Source organism: Anthonomus grandis, chromosome 1 (genome assembly GCF_022605725.1).
Source record: "Anthonomus grandis grandis chromosome 1, icAntGran1.3, whole genome shotgun sequence".
In the NCBI taxonomy this organism is placed as follows: domain Eukaryota; kingdom Metazoa; phylum Arthropoda; class Insecta; order Coleoptera; family Curculionidae; genus Anthonomus; species Anthonomus grandis.
The window spans coordinates 23,451,008-23,472,122 of NC_065546.1; the positions used below are offsets into that span (position 1 = coordinate 23,451,008).

Consider the following 21,115-nt stretch of genomic DNA (forward strand, 5'->3'; position numbering starts at 1 on the left):
GAAAAGAACATCATACTTGCTTTCCATGCTTTTTAAGGCATCCATGACATCATCCTTGGGATCTCGTTTCTTACTTTTTTCACAATTAACGCAAATCCATTCGGTGTTGTGTTGATTTGCTTATCTTCTGAAAGTGCCTTATAGAGAGGCATAGCCTATGTTTCCCAAGAAGACATTTATCACATAGTAAACAATCTTCATTATCACCCACATTTTTATTACATATGTATATCACAAATTTCTATTTCAGGCATATTAGAAATATTCTATTATTACTATTATTATTATTACTATTATATAGCATATTCTATTAAATATGAGATAGGACGTCCGGCAACCTCGCGACGATGTCACATTCATAAAATGTAAACAAACACATATGTTTTCAGAAATATCGGGCTATAAGGGATTATTTATATCTGAACTTACACCTTACACCGTAACTATATTGCTTGGAAGTTTTATATATTTAATTCGCCTTATAACTTTGGAAACAACTAGTTATTATGCACAATGAAATTAATTAGCTACACACCGTCGCCACTAAATTACCTTAACATTTGGCGCATAACTGTAGTTGCGGTTCCAAATAGTCAATTTTCTTTGAGCAATTTGCACGGGCTGTAGCTCTGAGGAGGAGCATTTTAAGACACATGTTTATAGAAAAAAAACCTTACTTTGACTTCAACAATACGCTCTTAAAATATTTGCACCGAATTTTGTAACACCCTATATATATTATTACTAAGAAAAAAAGCAGAGGATGTCCGTAGTGCCCGGCGCTTTTTATTTTGCCTCTCAGTTCTTTTTAAATTGTCATTCATTTAACCATGCATTTTTGAACATTATCTTAAATATCCAAGTATCACATTATCCACAAGTATCAAGTACCCAGTGTGCAGAGCTAGTTCACCATCTACAAAAAAGGAGTAAGTGTTCTACAAGTATATTTATTACTAATTTAACAATAGACGTGAATAATTATTAGATAGTAATAGAGCCTAATCATTAAAACATTTCTTAACTAACTAAAGTTTGGTATACCTACTGCACATTATTCTTGTGTTACAAGACAAAAGCCTGTGAGTCAAAAAATTAAGGAAAACTGTATTTAATATCTAATAATGTAATATCTACTTAAAATAAATGCCACAAAAGTTTCAGCAGAATTTGCATAAATTGGCCTTCCTATTGAGTTGATCTCTTGAACAGCCCCTGTCAACAAATATTTTAATATAAGCATTTTTGAAGAAGTAGTCCATTCTTGCAGTGGAGTTAATAGATCAATGGATAACTAAAAGTATGTCGGTCATCCTCCACTTAATTTATTTAAAAACTATTAATCCAACATGTTTCAGACATATAACATGTCCATCAGGGATAACAAATTAAGGGGTTCTGTCAATTCATCTTATATGTTCTAGTTAGACAAGATAAAAAGGTTAAAAAGAATAATAATATGAATAAAAATGGCATATTTAATATGCCATAATACATGCGAATGGGACAAAACTTGGATTTACAAAAACTCAAAACGACATACCTAAAGCAATAGGTCAAAAATAATAATAGAACTATTGTTTTGTAAACAAAAACAGAGAACAAAAAAAGTTTTTTTTTTCATATTTTAATTTTTATTCGTTTTAACCTTGTCGGAGGCACTAGAACAATAAGGTGAATTGACAAAACCCCTTAATTTGTTATCCCTGATGATGGACATGTTATATGACCGAAATCCTTTTAGTTACCATTGATAAGCATTATTACTTTTTGTATGAAGAAAATTAAAAGTTACAAAATATCAAAGCCCAAGCCAAGATTGTAGTAGAAAAGACAATTCTAGTTTTCTGATCCTTTGTCATACGATTAAAGACTATTTATTAGCAATTTTCTTAACCACAAAATATCCCCCAATAATAATAACTATAGCAGTTGCAATACTGACCCCCAAAATAAGTGGCATTTGTGCTTTAAAGAAAATCTTAATAAGGCTGAAAGCTGAAGGCACAGTTTTTTTATAGGAGTCTCTTTCCTGGACCCTGTTGAAATACCGTTCACAATGTGGTCTTTTTCCATTTGTCCAATAGTAGGGTTCCATACCGATCTGGTATATGCGCACCATCAAAATTGATAAGGATATATCAGCTACTGTAAAAAGTTCTGAACATAGCCACCAGTTTTTCTTATCTGGAAAAAAAAACGGAACTAATGTAATTTTGCAATTTAATTTTTAAAGTTATACTGGATGTTGGAAAAATATGTTATATGGTGTTAAAAAATGGTTCGAGATGCCTTAAGACAACCAAAATAAAAAAATATATATTTTTATGAGTTTATTAAAAAACTAATATTAAAATAAATTATCTATCTGCCCTGAATTTTTCTCTACATTATGGCGTTTCTAATTTGTTTAACAACTTTGTCATCCAATGTTTCATTTTTTAACTTATTTTTCAATTTATATTCAGTCTTTGAATTACTTTAAATATTCTCGATATTCTTTTTCCTCGTCCTGCTATAGACAATAGGCAAATATTTATTTCCATAGGCTATAATTATCAAATACTGTTAACTAAATCTTATAATACTACAAATTAGTAGTTTAACACACAAACAAAAGTATCTAGTTGAGTTGCCACAATTCTCCTAAGATTTTTATTAAATAAACTTTTATAAGTACTAACACTTTCAATCAATCAGTTATATATAATTCAATTAGTAAAACCAATGTGGGATTTGCTACTTTGGTTAGTTTATATTTGGGTAAATTCAACTTTAGATTAACTAGAGTAAAAATGTAGTAGGTTTAGATCCTCAATTAAAACTAATTTTGTTCCAGAAGAAATGCCGAGGTTTCGGTCTTTATTGAGACGATATTCAGCTTGCTGGTTGCAAATTTCGCAACCAAATAAACATTTAATTGTATAAACGAATTAAATGAATAAACAAGAAACACTATAAAAACGAGCAGTTTTATTTTTTATGACCTTATACCGAATAAAAGTACAGCACAAGGATGGTGTTAAAGTGTAGATGCCTATTTCTGTTTTAAAAAATAGTTGTGTGAAAAAGTTAGATAAGAAGTGATGTAGATGTAGATGAGATGTAGATGAGAAGTGAAATAGTTGTGTAGAAAAAATGTTGAGTGACAAAATAAACATTAGGGAGCCTCTTACAATAGACATATGATAATAATAGAAATGTGCAGTTATGTTCTTTTATTGGTGGCTTCATGTCATGTTTATAAATATATAGCAATTGGTTATGTTGTGCCTTATTAATTTGATGGCTCTATTTCAAGGCAATTGCCTAGACGATTTGGACATTCAGGCAAACCGTCGGGTATGTACCCTGTTCCCTGAATCGAAAACTTTCTTGAAAACACAATTCTTACGATTTCTTGTACGATTCTTATTGTATGGTGACGCTTCTTCTACGATGCATCTGTCCTGGCTACCGGCGTAAATAGGGTCAGCTACCACCGACAAGGATAGGAAAGGAGAAAGAACAACCACGTGTTTTAATAATAGTATTTCTTATATTTTCTCGAAAAAAAAGTCTTTTGATGTACGGAAAATTGAAATATTATACTGATTCACATTCTGTATAAATAATGAAATTCTGAACTTCTAATGTGCCGTGACCGGTAAAGTAAACCGTTGGCTCCATTCTGAAGTGGAGTCCATATAACATTAAAAAGTTAGTACGGGAAGTCTTTTGTCCACAAATAAAATTAAACAAACAAATAAAATTAATACACACAAATTATAAACAATAAATATTTGTGATTGTTTATAATTTGTGTGTGTGTTAAGTAACTCTAGTCTGATGATGACAAGAACACTTGCCAAAATGCATCATTCCTGAAATTAGAGGATTAGCATTTTATTTGTGGAGAAAAGACTTCACCTACTAACTTTTTATTAAAGTTTAAGTGAAGTTTTAAGTATTCAAAGACATAAATACTGGATTCTTGTTTAAAATTGTAAAAAAATGGATTGTGATCTCGATTTAATATATGGAATTAATAAAGATATTGGAGACTTATATAATAAATATATTGAGAATTAGAACTGCATGCACCACATAAGTAGAAAGTTTATATTTATAGAAAAATATGTCCTTTTTTTATTTTTGCCACTAATTGTTATTTTGATGTGCGTAATTTCGTAAAAACAAACTCAAATAAAATCCACTAGAGAGTTTTTATTCTATAGAAGGTTGATCTGCAGTATTTAAGCACTCATTTTTATGTGCAAATTTGTAAAACTATGTATAAAAAAAATTTCAGATATATTCGGAACATTCGAAATCCACCTCGACATGAAACAGTAAACACCACTAAAATACTAAGTACGTTTATTAATTTTCAACTAATCACAATAAAAAAAAGCTACTTCTATAATAAAAAAAATTGTAGAATGATCAGAACAGATCAGAAATATTATTTAAACCATAGCTAAACCAAATGCAATTCTGGAACCTTATATTTAATAAGATAAATCGTACAGTTTTTGTACAGTTTTCTAAAAACTAAAATACAAATTGAAAAGTGTGTATAACCGACAACTGTGGTATGATCACGTGCTGGCGACTAGCTGGCGGAGATGTGCTGGAAATCGACTATGCAGTAAAAACAGGCTGATGACGATTCTTCAGCGGATCGCTGGCGCTTCGCTGGGAGTTTCTCTAGCAAATCGCCAGCGATTGACTATGAACACGGATGTGTTATTATTAAATAAAGTTAAGAAATCGTGGATATTTTTTGGGAGATAGACTAAAATCGTATCATCCACGTCTTCATCGTATCATCCACTACTTCAGGTCAGTACTTAAAAGAATATATGACTGCCACTACCAGAGGATTGGCTCAGACCGACTTTTGTTAGCATTCCTACGAAAAGTACCCCCAAACAGTGTGAGGACTTATTAGCCTAATGAGCTTAAGGCTTTCCTCAGAATAATTCATCATAGGATTCATGTTTACAGGATATATAGGATATATCATCATATATGATGTGAAGAAAGGAGCGGTGACACGCAGTACGGCTTCATTAGAGGATTGGGAACAAGAGAAGCTTTGTTCTCGCTAAAGCTTTTGGTACAAAACTGCTATGATCTACAACAGCACATCTTTCTCTGCTTTATTGATTACCAAAGAGCTGCCTATAATGTCAAACATGATTTACTTCTGTACTATGATGATTAGAATGATATTCAAATCATGAAACAACTATATTGGAACAAGAGGCCCGAGGTGAAGATGCACGACATAGTATCAATCGAGGCTTTCGATAAAACCAAGAGAGCGTGGCAAAGCTGTATTTTGTCTCCGATGCTTTTTAACATCCATGTGAAAATAAACCATCCTCGAAAATAAACCCAGGCTTCATCATCTATTAAACAGGATAAATAAAATCGGCGGTAAGACCTGCATATTAACATCTCCAACACAAAATCCATGGTGATCATTAGATGAACCCGAGAGGTTACTTTCGAGGTAAAGGGTGAAAACATCGAACATGTTAAGAGATTTATGTAACTCGGATCTATCGTTAATAGAGAGGTGTGTGACGAGGAAATGAAAGCTGGACATGGCCAAAACAGCAAATTGACAACTTCAGGGTATCCTTTTACAGAAATGCTTGCCCCTAAACCTCCGACTAAAAGTGATAAAATGCTATGTGTGTCATACCTGGGACACATCCCGAGAGAGTTTCGCTATACCAATCCTGAAGCTGATCCTAGAGGGCAAGATGGAAGGCCGAAGGGGACTCGAACGAAAATAGCACTAGTCGCTCCGAAACATCAGACATATGCAACCACCACATCTAGCCACATATATCGTTAGGCAGAAGACGACATCTTTACGATCATTTGAGGAATGTACGAAAGATCCCAAACGTGCAGGATGCATATAGGACTGAAAGAAGAAGTAAAGAAGTAGAGCAAATTAATATTTTATTACATAAATACCAGATAACATATGCATAATTGAGAGTTTCTTTAAGGCTATATAATAATAATTATTATAATACAATATAATATTAATATTTAAAATTGCGTGAATATCATAAATACATTTCTGCAAAGATATAAGGGAGGCAAGACTCTCGAAGCTAAGCTACCTAAGCCCTTTAAAGTAAAAAATAAAATATGCGATTTATTAACGAACAGCTATTTAAATGTGCGCTTATCTATAGAGTAGAAAAAACTACTTACAGAATGATTAACTTCACGATGTATTGTATTCTATACAATATATTGATATATTGTATTGTACTCTACAAAAGAAAGTAATTTAGAAGCTTTATCCAGTAGTAAGTATAGATTTTTTTTTAGGTAGAATGTAGATAATGAAATTGCAACAAAAGAAGTTATTTATAATAATATTAATAATAATAATAATAACTTTTATTAATCCACATATACATATGTTTACAAAGCTGTAAAAAAACATCATTGTAACAAAAAATGACAGACAAAATGCGAATTAAAAGGCATAATTTCAGCTTCCCAACGCAGTTGAGGGCTGTTGTAGCCTATAAAGTAGAATAAGTATCTAAGATCAAAAAAGTAACTAATAGTAATTACCCAAAGAAAAATAAATAAATAGTGCACTAAAATCGAGGAAACACATTTAAAACATTTTTAAATAAATAAAATGAAAAAGAGAATATACGAAAATAAAAACGTATAACAAATCCGAAATTCATATTTTTAAATGCATTGCTCTGTTTTTAAATATTATTCTGGAGGTTAGATTTCATGCATTTTCGGAAGCCGTTTGTCGTTAGCGAAAGATCAGTGATATATTTATTTACTACAGATGCAATATTATAAGAAAATGATCGTTTAAAAATTTCTTTTCAATGTCGTGGAATATCTAAACGCCGTTTATTTCTAACGTTAGCCTGATGATGAATATCAGCTCTAAATACCACCCTATCCAATAGATATTGTGGGCACCTCATCTTGAGAATATTGTAGCAAAATACCACATAATGTAACTTTCTCCTCAATTACATATTAAGTCACTCAAGATCTTTCAACCTGTGCCACACTCCATATGGCCTGCGAATACCAAAAATAAACCTTATACATGCATTTTGAACTTTTGTATACGCTTTTTATCTCTGTTATCTAAACAAGGGCCATACACAGTATCACAAAGTTAAAATGAGAAATAATGAGAGAGTCGCACAGCATTCGCTTAGTATCCACACTTAACTCATGGCGATGCGGATATAAAGTTTTCAACATTGAATAGGCTTTCTGCAATTTTGATGTCACAACAAACAACCGAGATTTTGACCTTTAAATTTTTCAATAGGTGTTGCCTTAAATTTTGTTTGGTAAACAACATCGCAACAGATTTCTTAGGGTTTAACTGTAAGCCATGTTTTACAAATAAATTATATAGACTTGACAAGCCTTCATTTAAACAGTCACCAGCATTGCCCGGATTTGATGAATCAAAAGACAACATCAACTGAGTATCATCAGCATAACTATGATGTTTACTATACTTTAAACATTTAAACAAAACGCACGTATAAATCAAAAAAAGAAGAGGACCAAGAACACTGCCCTAAGGAACTCCCATAACTACGGCCATGTCTTCCGAAAAATTGTCATTTAAACAAACTCTTTGCTTTCGATGTGTGATAAAGCTTTCCATGAGTTTCATTGCAGCATTAGAAAATCCTACAAAGCCAAGTATCGACAATAAAAGCTCGTAGTTAAGCATATCGAAAGCTTTGCTATAATCTAGCATCACTAGTACAACGGATTCGTTTTCATCTAAAGATCGAATAATATTATCCGTCACATCGAATAGAACGGTCGCACAGCTATCTATGATTAGAACGGCATCCGGAACGGACCACTTCAAAGGAAGGATAGAATTGCTGTTTAAAAACAACGTAATTTGCTGCTCAAGACATCTCTCTAGAACCTTCGATAATATAGGCAAAATCGAAATTGAACGTAAGTCGCTAAATTCTTTTGGATTTTTTACTTTAGGCGATGGAAGTATATTAGCTAGTTTCCAACTGGTCGGAAATATATTTGATGACGCATGAATTTATCAAATGAGTAACATGTGATATTATAAATGGACCACAGAGCAATTTAACCAGAGTAATTTTAACCAAGTTTAAATTATCACGACCAATTGCTTTTGACTTAAGTTTTCCTTAAATTTTTAATGACGGTATTTTGTGACTGAACATTAAACTTAAATGAATTATGTGTTAGACTATTAGTACGGTAATAATTAAGAAGCCCTATATCGATGTTAAATGGCTTGACAGAAATATTGGAAAAATGTGAATTTGCGTCATTTAAGTTTTTTGATAAATTATCAGGTAATGTAGAGTTTTTGGACTTACAAATTCCTATTTTTCTCATTAAATTCTACTTTTCCTTAGTATTACTATGTTTTAGTTCATAATTAAGAAAAGCCTTTTTTTCAGCATGAATAGCAGAAGTAGTATAATTTCTAAGTTCTTTGTAATACGACCTGTGATTATTATTTTTTGTCTGTCGAAACCTATTTAAAGCTTTATTTCGTAGTTTAATCATTAACCGAATATTCTTAGTTATCCACGGTGCATAGGGTTTCTTTTTTACCTTTGATGGTTCTTGTTGGTGCATGACGGTTAAAAGGCGGAAGCAATTTGTCTGTAACGAAATTCACCTTTTCGTCAATATTGTTGGTATCATAAAAAATATTCCAATTAATATTCCGCCAATCAAATTATAATTTATCTTTATCAATGTTTCGGATGTCACGATAAGTAAAACTATAGGTTGGAGGTTTTAACAATTTTTTCAAAATGCAAACTGATTATTTCAAAATCGATTCCAGTTCAGTATGTAACGCCAAGACCTGTTTAAAAATTTCTCAAATATATTATAGCATTAATCAAATATATTATTATTTTTTTTTAAATAAGTAGTACCTCAACATTTTTATTTCAAATGTCTTTTTAGCTTTAAAAATAAAAAAATTCGTTCTTATTTACAGTGACTGAGTTTGTTGATTAAATAAAAAAGAAACAATCGCGTTTTATATTTAAATTTCTTGGTATTAAATCTTTTAAAATTATCAGGTATGAAATTATATAAAGTGATTGCATTATATGAAAAGAATCTTTTATAAAGTCCAGTTCAGAGACCCATTAATCTTTGATGTGTGCAGATGCCGCACTACAGTCCGTGCGCCTATATCGTATGATATACATGTTTAAATGGCATAATTTTATATAATTTATATATGGAATCATTTTAAATATACGTAAAGCCCCATGTTTTACACTATTTTTTATTTTTCTTTCGAAAATATACATTTTTAAAAAGAAAATAATATCACAAGAAATTAATATAAAAAAATTGACCGCAGACTAAAATCCAAGCATTTTACAAAACATTTTAAACACTCCTAGCACTCAGAGACTTCCACCTCTTTTAGCCAGTCTATTAAACAAAGATAAAACACCTGCATTCTGGCGATTCCTACTTTGGGCTGTGCAAGTGATTGTGTATCTTTCTCTATCCCACTGATTTTGAGTGTTACGGGGCTGTACCCAGATAAATTTTTGGGCTGTTTTTGTACTTTCGTCGTGTTTTTAAAGATATCTTTAAGGATGGGTCTATCGCCTTTAAAATTGTTCTGTTGGATGGGCCTATCACCTTTAATAGTTGGGAGGGGGTCATGTGAGGTTATTATTATTTGATGGGTTTTGCTTTTTACACATTTATGAAAGTGGAGAATTTAGAATTTGGCCTGTATTCGTCTAAATTTTTTGCAGTTTTTACTGTGAGGAAGTGTGTTTTTTATTTGTGTCTGTGGATTTGTTTTGATATTATACTTAAAGACCTTAAAATGTTTCGACCCTGGGAAAATAGGCAGGAAAATGTGGCAAATGAAATAAGGACAGTGTTTGTGCGGGTTTATGGAGACCGTGGGTGCACAAGAAAGACAATAACATTTGTGGTGAAAACAATAAGAATGATCTGGACAATGATTTAGACTCATTTTCATTTTCCAGTATTGAGGAAGCAGAGGAAGAAGCCAGGGAAATAAAAGCTACAGGGAAAAATCAGGGAGTTTTGAAACGTAATTTGTTTAAGTACAGACGCCAAACAAATTTGTTTAAAGGTCTATACCAATCTAAGGAATGATCCTCAGTTCACAAATGATTGTAGTGCTTTGCAAAAAAATAGCGTTGTTAACAGGGGTTTCGCATAGTACAATATGCTATTTTGTAAAAAAAGAGATTAAAGACAGAAAAAAAAGGAAATATGCAGGACAATCAAAGGAACTTGACACGAATATTGCCAAATTGGTAAGTTGAGTTGTGTATTCAAAATATAAAAAACAATAAGGTTCCAACTATAGAGATGGTTAAGAACACCTTATCGACAAGGGACAAACATTTTTTAGTCTCAACTTGCTGAAAAAATCACAAACACATCTTCACATAAATTGGAAATTGAGACATTTTTATTAAAACATGATCTCTATTATCATGAATCTTATACAAAGAAAGGTTGTAAATACCAAATCATGGGAAAAGCAGTATGTAGTAGATAAGATAGCTAAAAAGTATGAACATACTGTCCTCAGACTTCCACCGTATTATTGTGTATTTAATCCTATCGAGTTGATTTGGGGACAACTAAAAAGGAGAATTTGCAGGAAAAAAAATCCAAAATTTGATAAAAAAGTTATAAATTTGATTAAGGAGGAAGTTATGAATTTAGGAGAGGAAGAGTAGAGAAAGCCTGAGAAAAAAATTATAAGTTATAAAGAGGAATATAAGGAGATGAAGTTGGAATCTATAGCGGCATCAGAGAAACTGTTCCTTAATGGAAGAAACTGCTAAAGAAAAAAATGCGTACTCCTTTTGAGTACGCGACATCTCCGCACCCAATCAGGCACAAGATTCCTATTCTTTTCACGTTCGGTTAATTTTCGCATATTTTCTACAATATCAGCTACACTAACAACACAATATCGGTAATAAAGTGTAGTTACTAATAAAACGCACGATGACAAGAAGAAGAAAAGGCGAAAGCAGCGCCTCTTCACTTTTTGGCACTGACAACAACAACGATAACAACTAAAAAACCAAAATACCAACATTTAATTTAGATAGGCATTTCTTTAATTTTACATTTTATCATCATTTTTTATTTAAAATTGCTTATGTAACCACTATTCATTTGTATCATATCCTTTGTAAAAACATGCGTTCTTTCTGATTCTGCACTAAAAAATTGTGGTTTCCATTTAAAAAAACATATTGATGACGTCATATCTTTTTTTGAGTCACCCTGTATATTTAATTTCCACGTAGAAAAACCCTAAACCCAATATTATAATCGACGGGTTCGGACTTTTTTTTTCAGAAACGGTCCATTTCATTTTTATTGAATTTATCCGCTACGTTAGGGATGCACTGTATATACTATATAGGGATAAAGAATTTATTTTTGTTCCTAATATTTTGTTTATGAATGATTGATCGTCCTTGGCAGAAATTTATTTTCAAGAGTATTCTGTGTGTTAATGGTATTAAGAATATTATGCACAAAATTTACGAGATGGAGTTTTCCATATTGGGCCAGTTCGATTCTACAATTTTGTGAGTAACATGATCATGCTTCCTGATTCTATAAACTAATCGACACCATACTTTATGTACCCTTTATATTTTCTGTTTGCCGAGAGCTGTAAGATATGGACAATATACAGTGTGTTACAGAGTAAGATGTTGATCCTTAAGGATGTTAATCTATAATATTGATTTTAAGAAGAAAAGTTCAAATGAAGCTCTGTTCTAAGCCCGTTAACCTTTAGGCTAGAGTGTGCTAAAATCTTAAGAAAAAAACGGTTTTATAACTTTAATACTTTCCTAGATACATATATGATGTGTACATACATACAGATCGTGTTTTCGTTCGTTACTTATAAGAAACCGCATAGAGGCGAAATTTTGCAACGTCGCGTGTGTACGAGTGCCTGCGATAGAGCACCGCCCCGGCCGGCCCGAAGACGGAATTAGTAAACATCTGACTTTCGCGGGACCTGCGTCGTTTGGCAAGAAAATGTCCCAAAATATTACGCGAAAATCCAGGCATTTTAAAAATATTTATTCTAATGCGGGTTTTATAGACATGACAATGTGTAAAACCCGCATAGAATTGTAAACTTAAAATGTTTAATATGCTGTGTTTTGCATAATGAAAATTAAAGCGTTATTCTAATAAAAAATAAAATATCAACTCTGATAAAAATATAATAAAAAATCAGAAATAAAACTCTAAAAAACAAACTTAACAACATATCATTTTTTTAAATAAAAGGCTCAAAAATAACGCTCAAAAATTATTAATGCAACGTGCGGTAACACAGCAAAGTGAGGTCTGCTGACTCCCGGTTCAAAAAATAAAAACAAAAAATTCCGCCGCCTGCAAGCCCCAACCAAGCGGTGTTGCTATTATTTTGGGTAATACGTAGCTCACGTAACACGATCTGTATATATGAGTATGCTGCTTTTAGTTTAAACAGTGGCATCCATCATTTTTTCTTAAAAATTACCTAAGGATTAACACCGTTAAGAATCACTATTTTATTCTGTAACACCCTGTATAAGGACGCCATAGTTAAAATGTAAAAGCTCTAATAAATTACATAAAATTTTGTTCATTATATAGCTAAGAATATGCTTATTATTAGGTTTATAATAATTTTAGTGCAGAAAAGCTTTTTCTTGTAATATTCTATAGGTACGTGCGCACTAAACCTGAGATGATGATTTATCAATCATTTATTTTTAGTTTGAAGTTATTTTTAATAGAGTTTCTTTTGATTTTACTTCCAGTACAAAATAGATAGTTTTCTCAGAATTTAAGTTTGAGTTATGTTCAGCAGATAATTCTTTAATTATTTTAAGATCAGCGTTTACTTTATTGGCCAATTCTTGGGATTTGTTATTTTTAGAAGAAAGATAGATTCGTGTGTAATCCGCGTACGCTTGTATTTGACTGTATTTACGAGCAAGAATTATATCAATTGGATAAATCATTAAAAGAAATTACACACCAGATAGAATATCCAATGCATCCGATATAATATTATTATAGATTACCTTGTGTGACCGGTTGATTAAAAATTAATTTTCTTATTGAACAGAGTCCATGTAGAAACCATAATTTTTGAGTTTAGCTAATATGAGACGGTAATCCAGAATATCAAATCTGTAAGAGATTTCTTTAAAACTATATATATATATATACTATAAGCCATAGTAAAACCAACTAAGATGCTCGTCGATTAATATACCTAAGTTTTTAATAACTTTATTTTGTTTTATTCTTTTGTTATGCTATTTAACGAGTAAACTTTTATTTAAATTAGGAGGTTGAAAAATTTCATCTGGGTTTTGTCTCATTAACGATTATACTGTTCGTATTGCAGAGATCCATCCTATGGTTGATCACGCTAGGTGACATTTTAATGACTGTTCGGACTCTCCAATTGATCAAAGGAAGAGAAAGTATCCTCAAAGTCAAAGTCTCACAAATCAAGCGTCTATTTAAAAGGTTACCCGTTTCGCCGCATTAGGGCATCATCAGACCTGTTTTTGAAGGTGGTAGACAATGGTACAGTGAAAACATCTTGTCGGACTTGCATTGTCTTATTTATTTATTGTAACACGACGTTTCGGTTGGTAAGTATCTCCAACCGTTATCAAGTGTAACCAGTTTACACTTGATAACGGTTGGAGATACTTACCAACCGAAACGTCGTGTTACAATAAATAAATAAGACAATGCAAGTCCGACAAGATGTTTTCATCATCAGACCTCATCTAAATACAAAAACTACTCACTTACTCTCAGTAACATAAATAAAAATATAAAATATAATATGTCTACATCATCGTGTACCATTATTGACTACTATTGTTGGTCATATTTCTAAGTCTCTTTGAGAATAATGCATGATTATTTTGAATCTCTAATTGATGTTTATATGATCACATCATCTGGAAATGCCACTAGGTGGCAAGGAAATTTATCAAGAAATATAATGAATAACAATAGCCCTAGAATGCTGCCCTGGAGTACACCACTAATAACTAAAACGGATATAGAATCATAAAATCTGTCATTACAATATTCAAATTCAACATTCATAATAATTCAATATCCATTACATCGAATGCTTTGTGTGAGAATTACTCCAAAAGCTAAGAGAAACATTTTTCAAATATGGTTGAAAATACGACAAATAAAGATATACCATATTACTAAAAACTCAAAAACATATTAAAACATGACCTAATTATGTAAAGAATTTCACAAAAACACCCTGCACATTATTAAAATGTCTATCGTTATTGTCAGTGAAATATTAAGGTCGATTGGAATACCCTGAATTATTGGTATTATTTTAATGCCATTATCAAAATTTTTGCACACAAAATTTTGAAAATGTATGTATGCTTAGCCATTTGAATTTTAAACTCCTGTTGTTTTTATAATTTTATGTCTTTTAAAATTATTTTTGTTATGTGGTTTATTTATAACTTTTAAATAAATGCCTTAAAATTTTTTTTACAAGATCATCTGTCATGCTCGGCTAGTAGGCGGTTAAATCTTTCCAAGAGCAAAAAACAGCCACAGCAGTTTGAGGTTTATTAATTAAGCTGTGAAATTTAGACTATGGAATCTGTGTACTATCAGGCTGCAAAAGCACTAAAATAAGCTGCATAAAGTGATCATATATTTTTATTTATTAATTCTTAGGTCACAAAAGGTAAATTAATTTTTTTTAATGCAATCTAGGCAAAATGCCTCCACCTATCATATCAAAGAGTAAGAAATAAATGTCATAATGATATTATGATAAAATAAATAGTCACAATGATAAAATAAATATTAAAAGAATTGCCCCTTACATAAATGGGACTTTTTGTTAATAATGCTTCTCGAATAATTCAAATGAAAAATCTTTCTTTGCCTTATGCTCCCACACTTTTCCATACAAGCCTGTAATGAAGTTACAAGATTTTGTTTTTATTTTATAAAAATATGGGTTAGCTCAGGCAATATTTTACCAGAGAATTCAGATAGTTTTGAACCGGTAACATTTCATTCCGGAATGGATAATTTACCTAAAAGTGATGTATATTTCAAAGCCTTACATATGCGTTGTAGGTAAATTGCACCTATAAGCTACAGGGATAAAGCAATTTAAAGAGGTTTTTGGACTAGTTAGTACCCAGAATAGATTAGATTTCTAATGGGTTGTACCCAGTTCTCCGTCAACTGTGTTGTGATCCCTCGTCTTCGTTATTTTCAGTCTTAGAACAATGAAGAGCACTGAATGCCTTAGTTTTTAGAACCGACAGTTTTTCATCACTAGAGTTTATGTTTTTCAGTTATTTTCATGAATTTTCTTTCATTTTATATACATTGTTCACATGTTATATACATTGTTCCCTCTGTTTTCACATAAAATACCTGGTTTTAAGGACTGAAATTAAGGTTATTTACTATATAATGTCTCCTCTTGTTCATTCATACCGCTTTCGCGATGAAAAACTCAATTTCCTTTGATTTTCCTCAATTGCATTTTTTTTGACCCGAATGTTAACCTCGAAAATGGTTCGTTAACGACGTTTTTGACTAGTTGCAGTAAACTGCACTTAATGCGAACTCGAACAGAATTACAATTTCGACTGGTAGAAACCAAGAAAGAGTAGTGTTAGTGCGTGTTCGACTCGCTGACCCGGTACGGATTGGTTTTTTGTTCGTCTGCATTAAAGCAAATTCGTAGGTTCGTTCATCATTAATCAAACATAGAGATAGGTAATTGTCGAGTTCATACGATTCATTTTCTAGGATCAGTTGTATATACAAAAAAAATCAGCCGTACCTATCTATATTAATATACTATATTATCATACAATTTTTTTTACAGATATAATGGCAATGATCTGCTTAATGATTTATCTTTAGAATACTCTAGAAATTTGAAAATTTTTGTTGGATTGTATCTGCAGATTTCGAAATTCTGGTGCAATCAATAGGCACATCTATAACTAAACGGACCACTAACATGAGGCGTACCATTTCGGCTAAAGAAAGATTAGCTGTAACTTTACGATTCTTTGCTTCTGTAGACAGTTATCAGAGTTTGAGTAATTTATTTAAAATCTCACCGCAGCTCATATCCTTCATAAGTATGTAACGCACTACAAAAGGCACTTCGAGAGCACTTCCAAGTACAGGTAAGGAATATGTTTATTGTACTTTTATACATTTATGTCCTTTAAGATTTAAAAAAAATTATATTGAAAAATGGCCTTAGTTCAGGATGCTTTGCTTAGTTCATATAAATATTTTAAAAAAGTAAAGAAATTATATTTAAATAAATAATAATAATTTATATTTAGTTATATCATCAACGAAACTTTTATAAAATTCAACAAGTATAGGTGTGCTAGTAGATGACTGCAATGTATTATAAATTAAATATTTATTTATTTAATAAATATTTAAGATGACTTTCTTGACTTATTATAGACACTTTCGAAATTGCTAGGACTGATATTAGGATATTCTTTCTTATGCTAAATATGTCTTTTTATTTTATTTTCACTTTCTAGATAGTTAATTACAGTGTACAATTCATGAAGGTTGTTAATGGATTTTTCGTGATCTCATATTAACTAATACATAGTCCTCTATCTTTTTGGACCTTCTTCAAAGCTTTAAAATTTGAAAAAGTTTCTAGGGCGTTGTCACTGTTGATGTCTACAGTAAGGTTGTGCACCACATTGGTTTATGAGAAACTATCATCCGATTATTGAGATTTCTTATTTTTCTCCCTTTTCTCTTTTTTTTTCCTTATACGGCTTCCTTATACTTAATATATTTAAATATTCTTTGTCAGCTTCATAGTAAGAAATCTTATTTTTTATTACAGTTTCTTTGGAGCATATTTCAGTGGCAAAATTCCATTAAATTCTGAAAAATATGGTGCCACAGGGATGTTGTTCTTTTGGTAGTAGGCCATTATCAGGGCTTTTAAATGAATGTACAAAAAGGCGTGAACAGGTTCAAAAAATCATTTAAATTTAATTTCTAGATAATTTTTTATAATAATTTTATATATATGAACTACTATGTACTACTACTATATATATATTCTACTATGTATTGCTGTAAAAAAATTATCTGGAAATTAAACTTCAATGATTTTTTAAATCTGTTCACGCCTTTTTGTACATTCACAGCCCTGATAATGGCCTACGACCGAAAGCGCTAGGCAAATATTAGATATATCAGTAATTCTTTCTTAGGCTGAATAGGTGTTTTTATTTTATTTTTACTTTCCCGATAAGCAATACATTGCCAAGATAAAAATGGAATCTTGTAGCATGTAGCATGTCTTTTAAGGCAGACCAATAAAGTAGCTGGGTTTTTCTATATCCACAAGTTGATGACATCAAGACAGTATATAGCAACACCTCCACTATGATTTGATTCCCTGGAAAAAGATGCTGCTCTTTTGTATCCAGTGAACCAATTTCTTCAGCAGACAACCTATAATTAACCCACACATTGTAAAAATCTTTAATTTTGATTAATAAAGATGTTAAATTCTAAATTCCTCTTCTATTTGAAAGCTTTTGAAAATGACTTTCAAATGGCTAACTTCTGTAACCAATACTTTACCAATGTTGGTAATGAAATGGAAAAGAAAATTCCAAAACCCAAAAATGTCCTATGCCTTCAAAAAACTCTCAGTCGGTCTGTGTTTTTATCTCCGGTTACTAAAAATAAACTAATAAAACATATTCAAAATCTCAAACACAGAAGTTGTCCAGTAATGGTATAACTCATTAGGGTAGAGTAGAAAATTATAAATTGTAACTAAGGGTACCTAACCCAAAAAATTATACAATTTTAATTCAAATGATGTTCCGAATAACTATTCTTAAATTTTGTTATACAAACTATAACTAAAAAACTTAAAATGTCACAATATACATTTAAGATTTTAGAACATCCTAGCATAGTTATCGGATATTCTAGGAGAATCCCGTGTCAATTATAGACATTTAAAATATCATTTTCTACTATATCCTATCAAAATACATGTTTTCCTAAAATTTTCGAGAAGAGTTTAAAAGATCGAGTATTAAACTTCCTAAATAGGCAAGGGCGCAATGACACTTATAAAAAATTATTTACAAAATAGACGACAATTTGTAAAGGTCAATAATATATTAAGCAATATTGAAATTATAAAAATAGGAGTGCCACAAGGTACTGTACTTGGACCACTTTTGTTTCTAATTAACCTAAATTCTCTTCTTGATATCAAACTAACAAATGGAACCATTGTTTCATATGCAGATGATACTGGCTTACTTTTTAATGGTTCGAGTTGAGATCAAACAAAACAGTATGCTATAGAAGGCCTGAATAAAATAAAAAACTGGTTGGAAACTTATAAATTAAGCTTAAATGTAGCAAAAACAAATTACATTGCTTTTTCTCTCACTGGGGTAAACAGACCAAATTATTCATGTTTTTCAATTGAAAATAGTTATGAAATAAAGGAAGTTTCACAGACTAAATACCTTGGAATTTTTATTGTCCAAAAACTTAAATGGCATATACATACTGCATATCTGGCAAATAGACTTAAAAAGTGAATTTACAAATTTGATATTATCAAAACATTTTTAAATTCAAAAGAACTTATCATTTATAAATCCTCAACTGAGTCTTATACAATAATGCATTGCATAAATTAAATATTGTACATTTTAAAAAATATATACAAGCCAAAACTTTACCCCACAGAATATCTATTTACGGAACAAACCATCAACATAAGAACTTTATATATAACATTTGTTCACACATTCACAACCATGATATTGCTAAAAACTAAATAAATCACAATCATAATACAAGAGCAAGAGCTAGAGGTAACTTAATCATACCAAATAATTTCAAGTATTAACCTAAAATTTTTAGTTTTTAGTGTTCTACCACCTGAGTAAAAGGGAGTAAAAAACAAAAAAATTAGAGAAGAATGTAAGTATGTGCACAACAAATATAATATTTTCTCCTCATTTTGCTAGGAATTTAAGTAGGTATTATAATATAGACCTTTTTCATAGATTGTTAAGTAGTGTTAACTAATAAATTAGATATTGTAGTATTTAAGGTACTTAAATTTATTTGTTTCTGTAAAAATAACAATCACAAGCGATATTTAAAAATTGTACTTTACCATTAATATATTGAGACAATTCTTCTTCTACTTTGTTAAATACTTCCTCAGTTTGGTTGCATATGGCTGAAAACTCTTCTTTTTTTAACAGTTTTTCTCTCTTTTTCTCCTGATTCTCAGCCTTTTCCAACAACATTTCCCTTGCTTCAGGATTTTCTTCTGCATACTTTCTTAAATTTTTTGCTAAGTTAGTGTCTGATTCTAAAAATAATAGGCATTCTTATAATTCTAGTTTTAAATGTTGTTTATGTAAGTCATTCTATCTAATATTATTACTCACTTATTAGTGCATTACGAACAGGTGCAATAAAAGGGACTTTCTTAACCCCAGCAGCAAACTCAGGATGAATGAAAGATCCCATTGTCAACACATTTCCATTTATTTTATCTATTAGATTTCGAAAATATATCACTTTCTGTCTAACTTCAGGGTTTTGGTGTGTTGGCATTAGTCTTGGAGTATCTCCTAAACAAATAGAATATATTCATAATATACAATATTTACATGGACACATCCTGTGAAAATTGTAGGATAATTTACCATTGCTAAAGTTATCCTCTAAATAATCTATAATTTTAGCAGAATCTGCTATAATTTTTCCATTGTTTTGTAGAACAGGCACTTCACCTTTTGGGTTAATTTGTAGAAATTTAGGATTGTATTGTTGCTCATTGTTTAAATCAATATCTTTAGTTTCAAATGGGAGGTTTTTTTCATGAAGAGCCATAACAACCTTAAAAAAATAAAACAACTTAATTTTAGAAATTGTGAAATAATTAATTAGAAATTAAATTAGAAATATATATATATATATAAAATATAAAATATAAAAATATATAGCCTATACTATACAAGCTAATGTCAGGTTCAACTGTTACTATAACATACCACAACATTATAAACAAAAAATTAGGCAAGCTGTGTCCCTGCCAGAAAATAATTCTAATTCTTACTTTTTGTGAATAGAAGGAAAACATATTGTAGTATAAGAGTAGTCCATTTTTCTCAGCACCCCTATTCATTTCTGAGGCTATTTCGGAACTGGCACTTGAACAACTGTTACCATTGGTGGCTGCCGTGCTTAGAGATATACAAAAGGTGGGTTTACGCAATAAGAAAATGAGAGGTAGTGTACGTCTGATGCTTACCAGATTGACGAAAAGAAACGACTTGCTCTTTCTCATATTTCAAGCATTAATGAATGGAGATGTTTGGTACTAATTTGTTATTGGAGCAAAAGGTTACTTCTAAAAAAAAATATGTGTGTGTGTGAAGCTAGCGCAGGGTTGCCAGATCAGTCAGCGGAATTTACCCAATTGATATTTAAAAATCCCCTATATTTAGGATTCAAAAGTAAAAATTCCCAATTTTTTTAAAATAATAATATATAGTAAATTCAACCGATTTTTTTGAAAATAATGTGTTTTCTACATTCGCATAAAATCCCTAAAAATAGGATGCTCAAATAAATCCCCAAAAGTAGAAAAATAAATTTCAATGTACCTATGCAATGTTAATACATTATTTATAGTAATACGACTTAGAAGAAACATAATAGTACCTAAATAAACAAAAGCTTACACAAAATATCGTTGGTCTATTGGTCTAAAACACAAATAACATAAAACTAATATCTAAGGACATACCTATATAAACACAAAAATACATAAAAAAAATATAAGTAATATAGGTAAAAAGTTTTGGTAAAATTCATACTTCTATATGTATGCATCTAATTATCATTAATGTCATAAAGCATTTTCGTTTTCCTTTTTATTAAT

General features: G+C 30.8%; 1 protein-coding gene across 5 annotated transcripts; it reads right to left on the reverse strand.

Moving 5' to 3' along the window:
- Positions 1-783: 783 nt before the first annotated feature.
- Positions 784-20,649, reverse strand: LOC126736464 (ganglioside-induced differentiation-associated protein 1). 5 transcript variants are annotated; one of them, XM_050440864.1, is made up of 6 exons: positions 20,288-20,600; positions 19,875-20,067; positions 19,614-19,799; positions 19,334-19,552; positions 1,946-2,187; positions 784-916 (listed from the first exon to the last, which is right to left on the reverse strand). In XM_050440864.1, exons 1-6 carry the CDS (start codon positions 20,516-20,518, stop codon positions 905-907), a joined length of 1,083 nt encoding a protein of 360 aa, XP_050296821.1. In that variant the 5' UTR covers positions 20,519-20,600; the 3' UTR covers positions 784-904. The 5 variants fall into 5 exon arrangements, with proteins under 5 accessions (XP_050296821.1, XP_050296823.1, XP_050296813.1 ...); XM_050440866.1 differs by lacking the exon at positions 784-916 and having other exon boundaries at positions 931-2,187; positions 20,288-20,414; positions 20,483-20,649; XM_050440856.1 differs by lacking the exon at positions 784-916 and adding an exon at positions 931-1,215 and having other exon boundaries at positions 20,288-20,598.
- Positions 20,650-21,115: the final 466 nt, after the last annotated feature.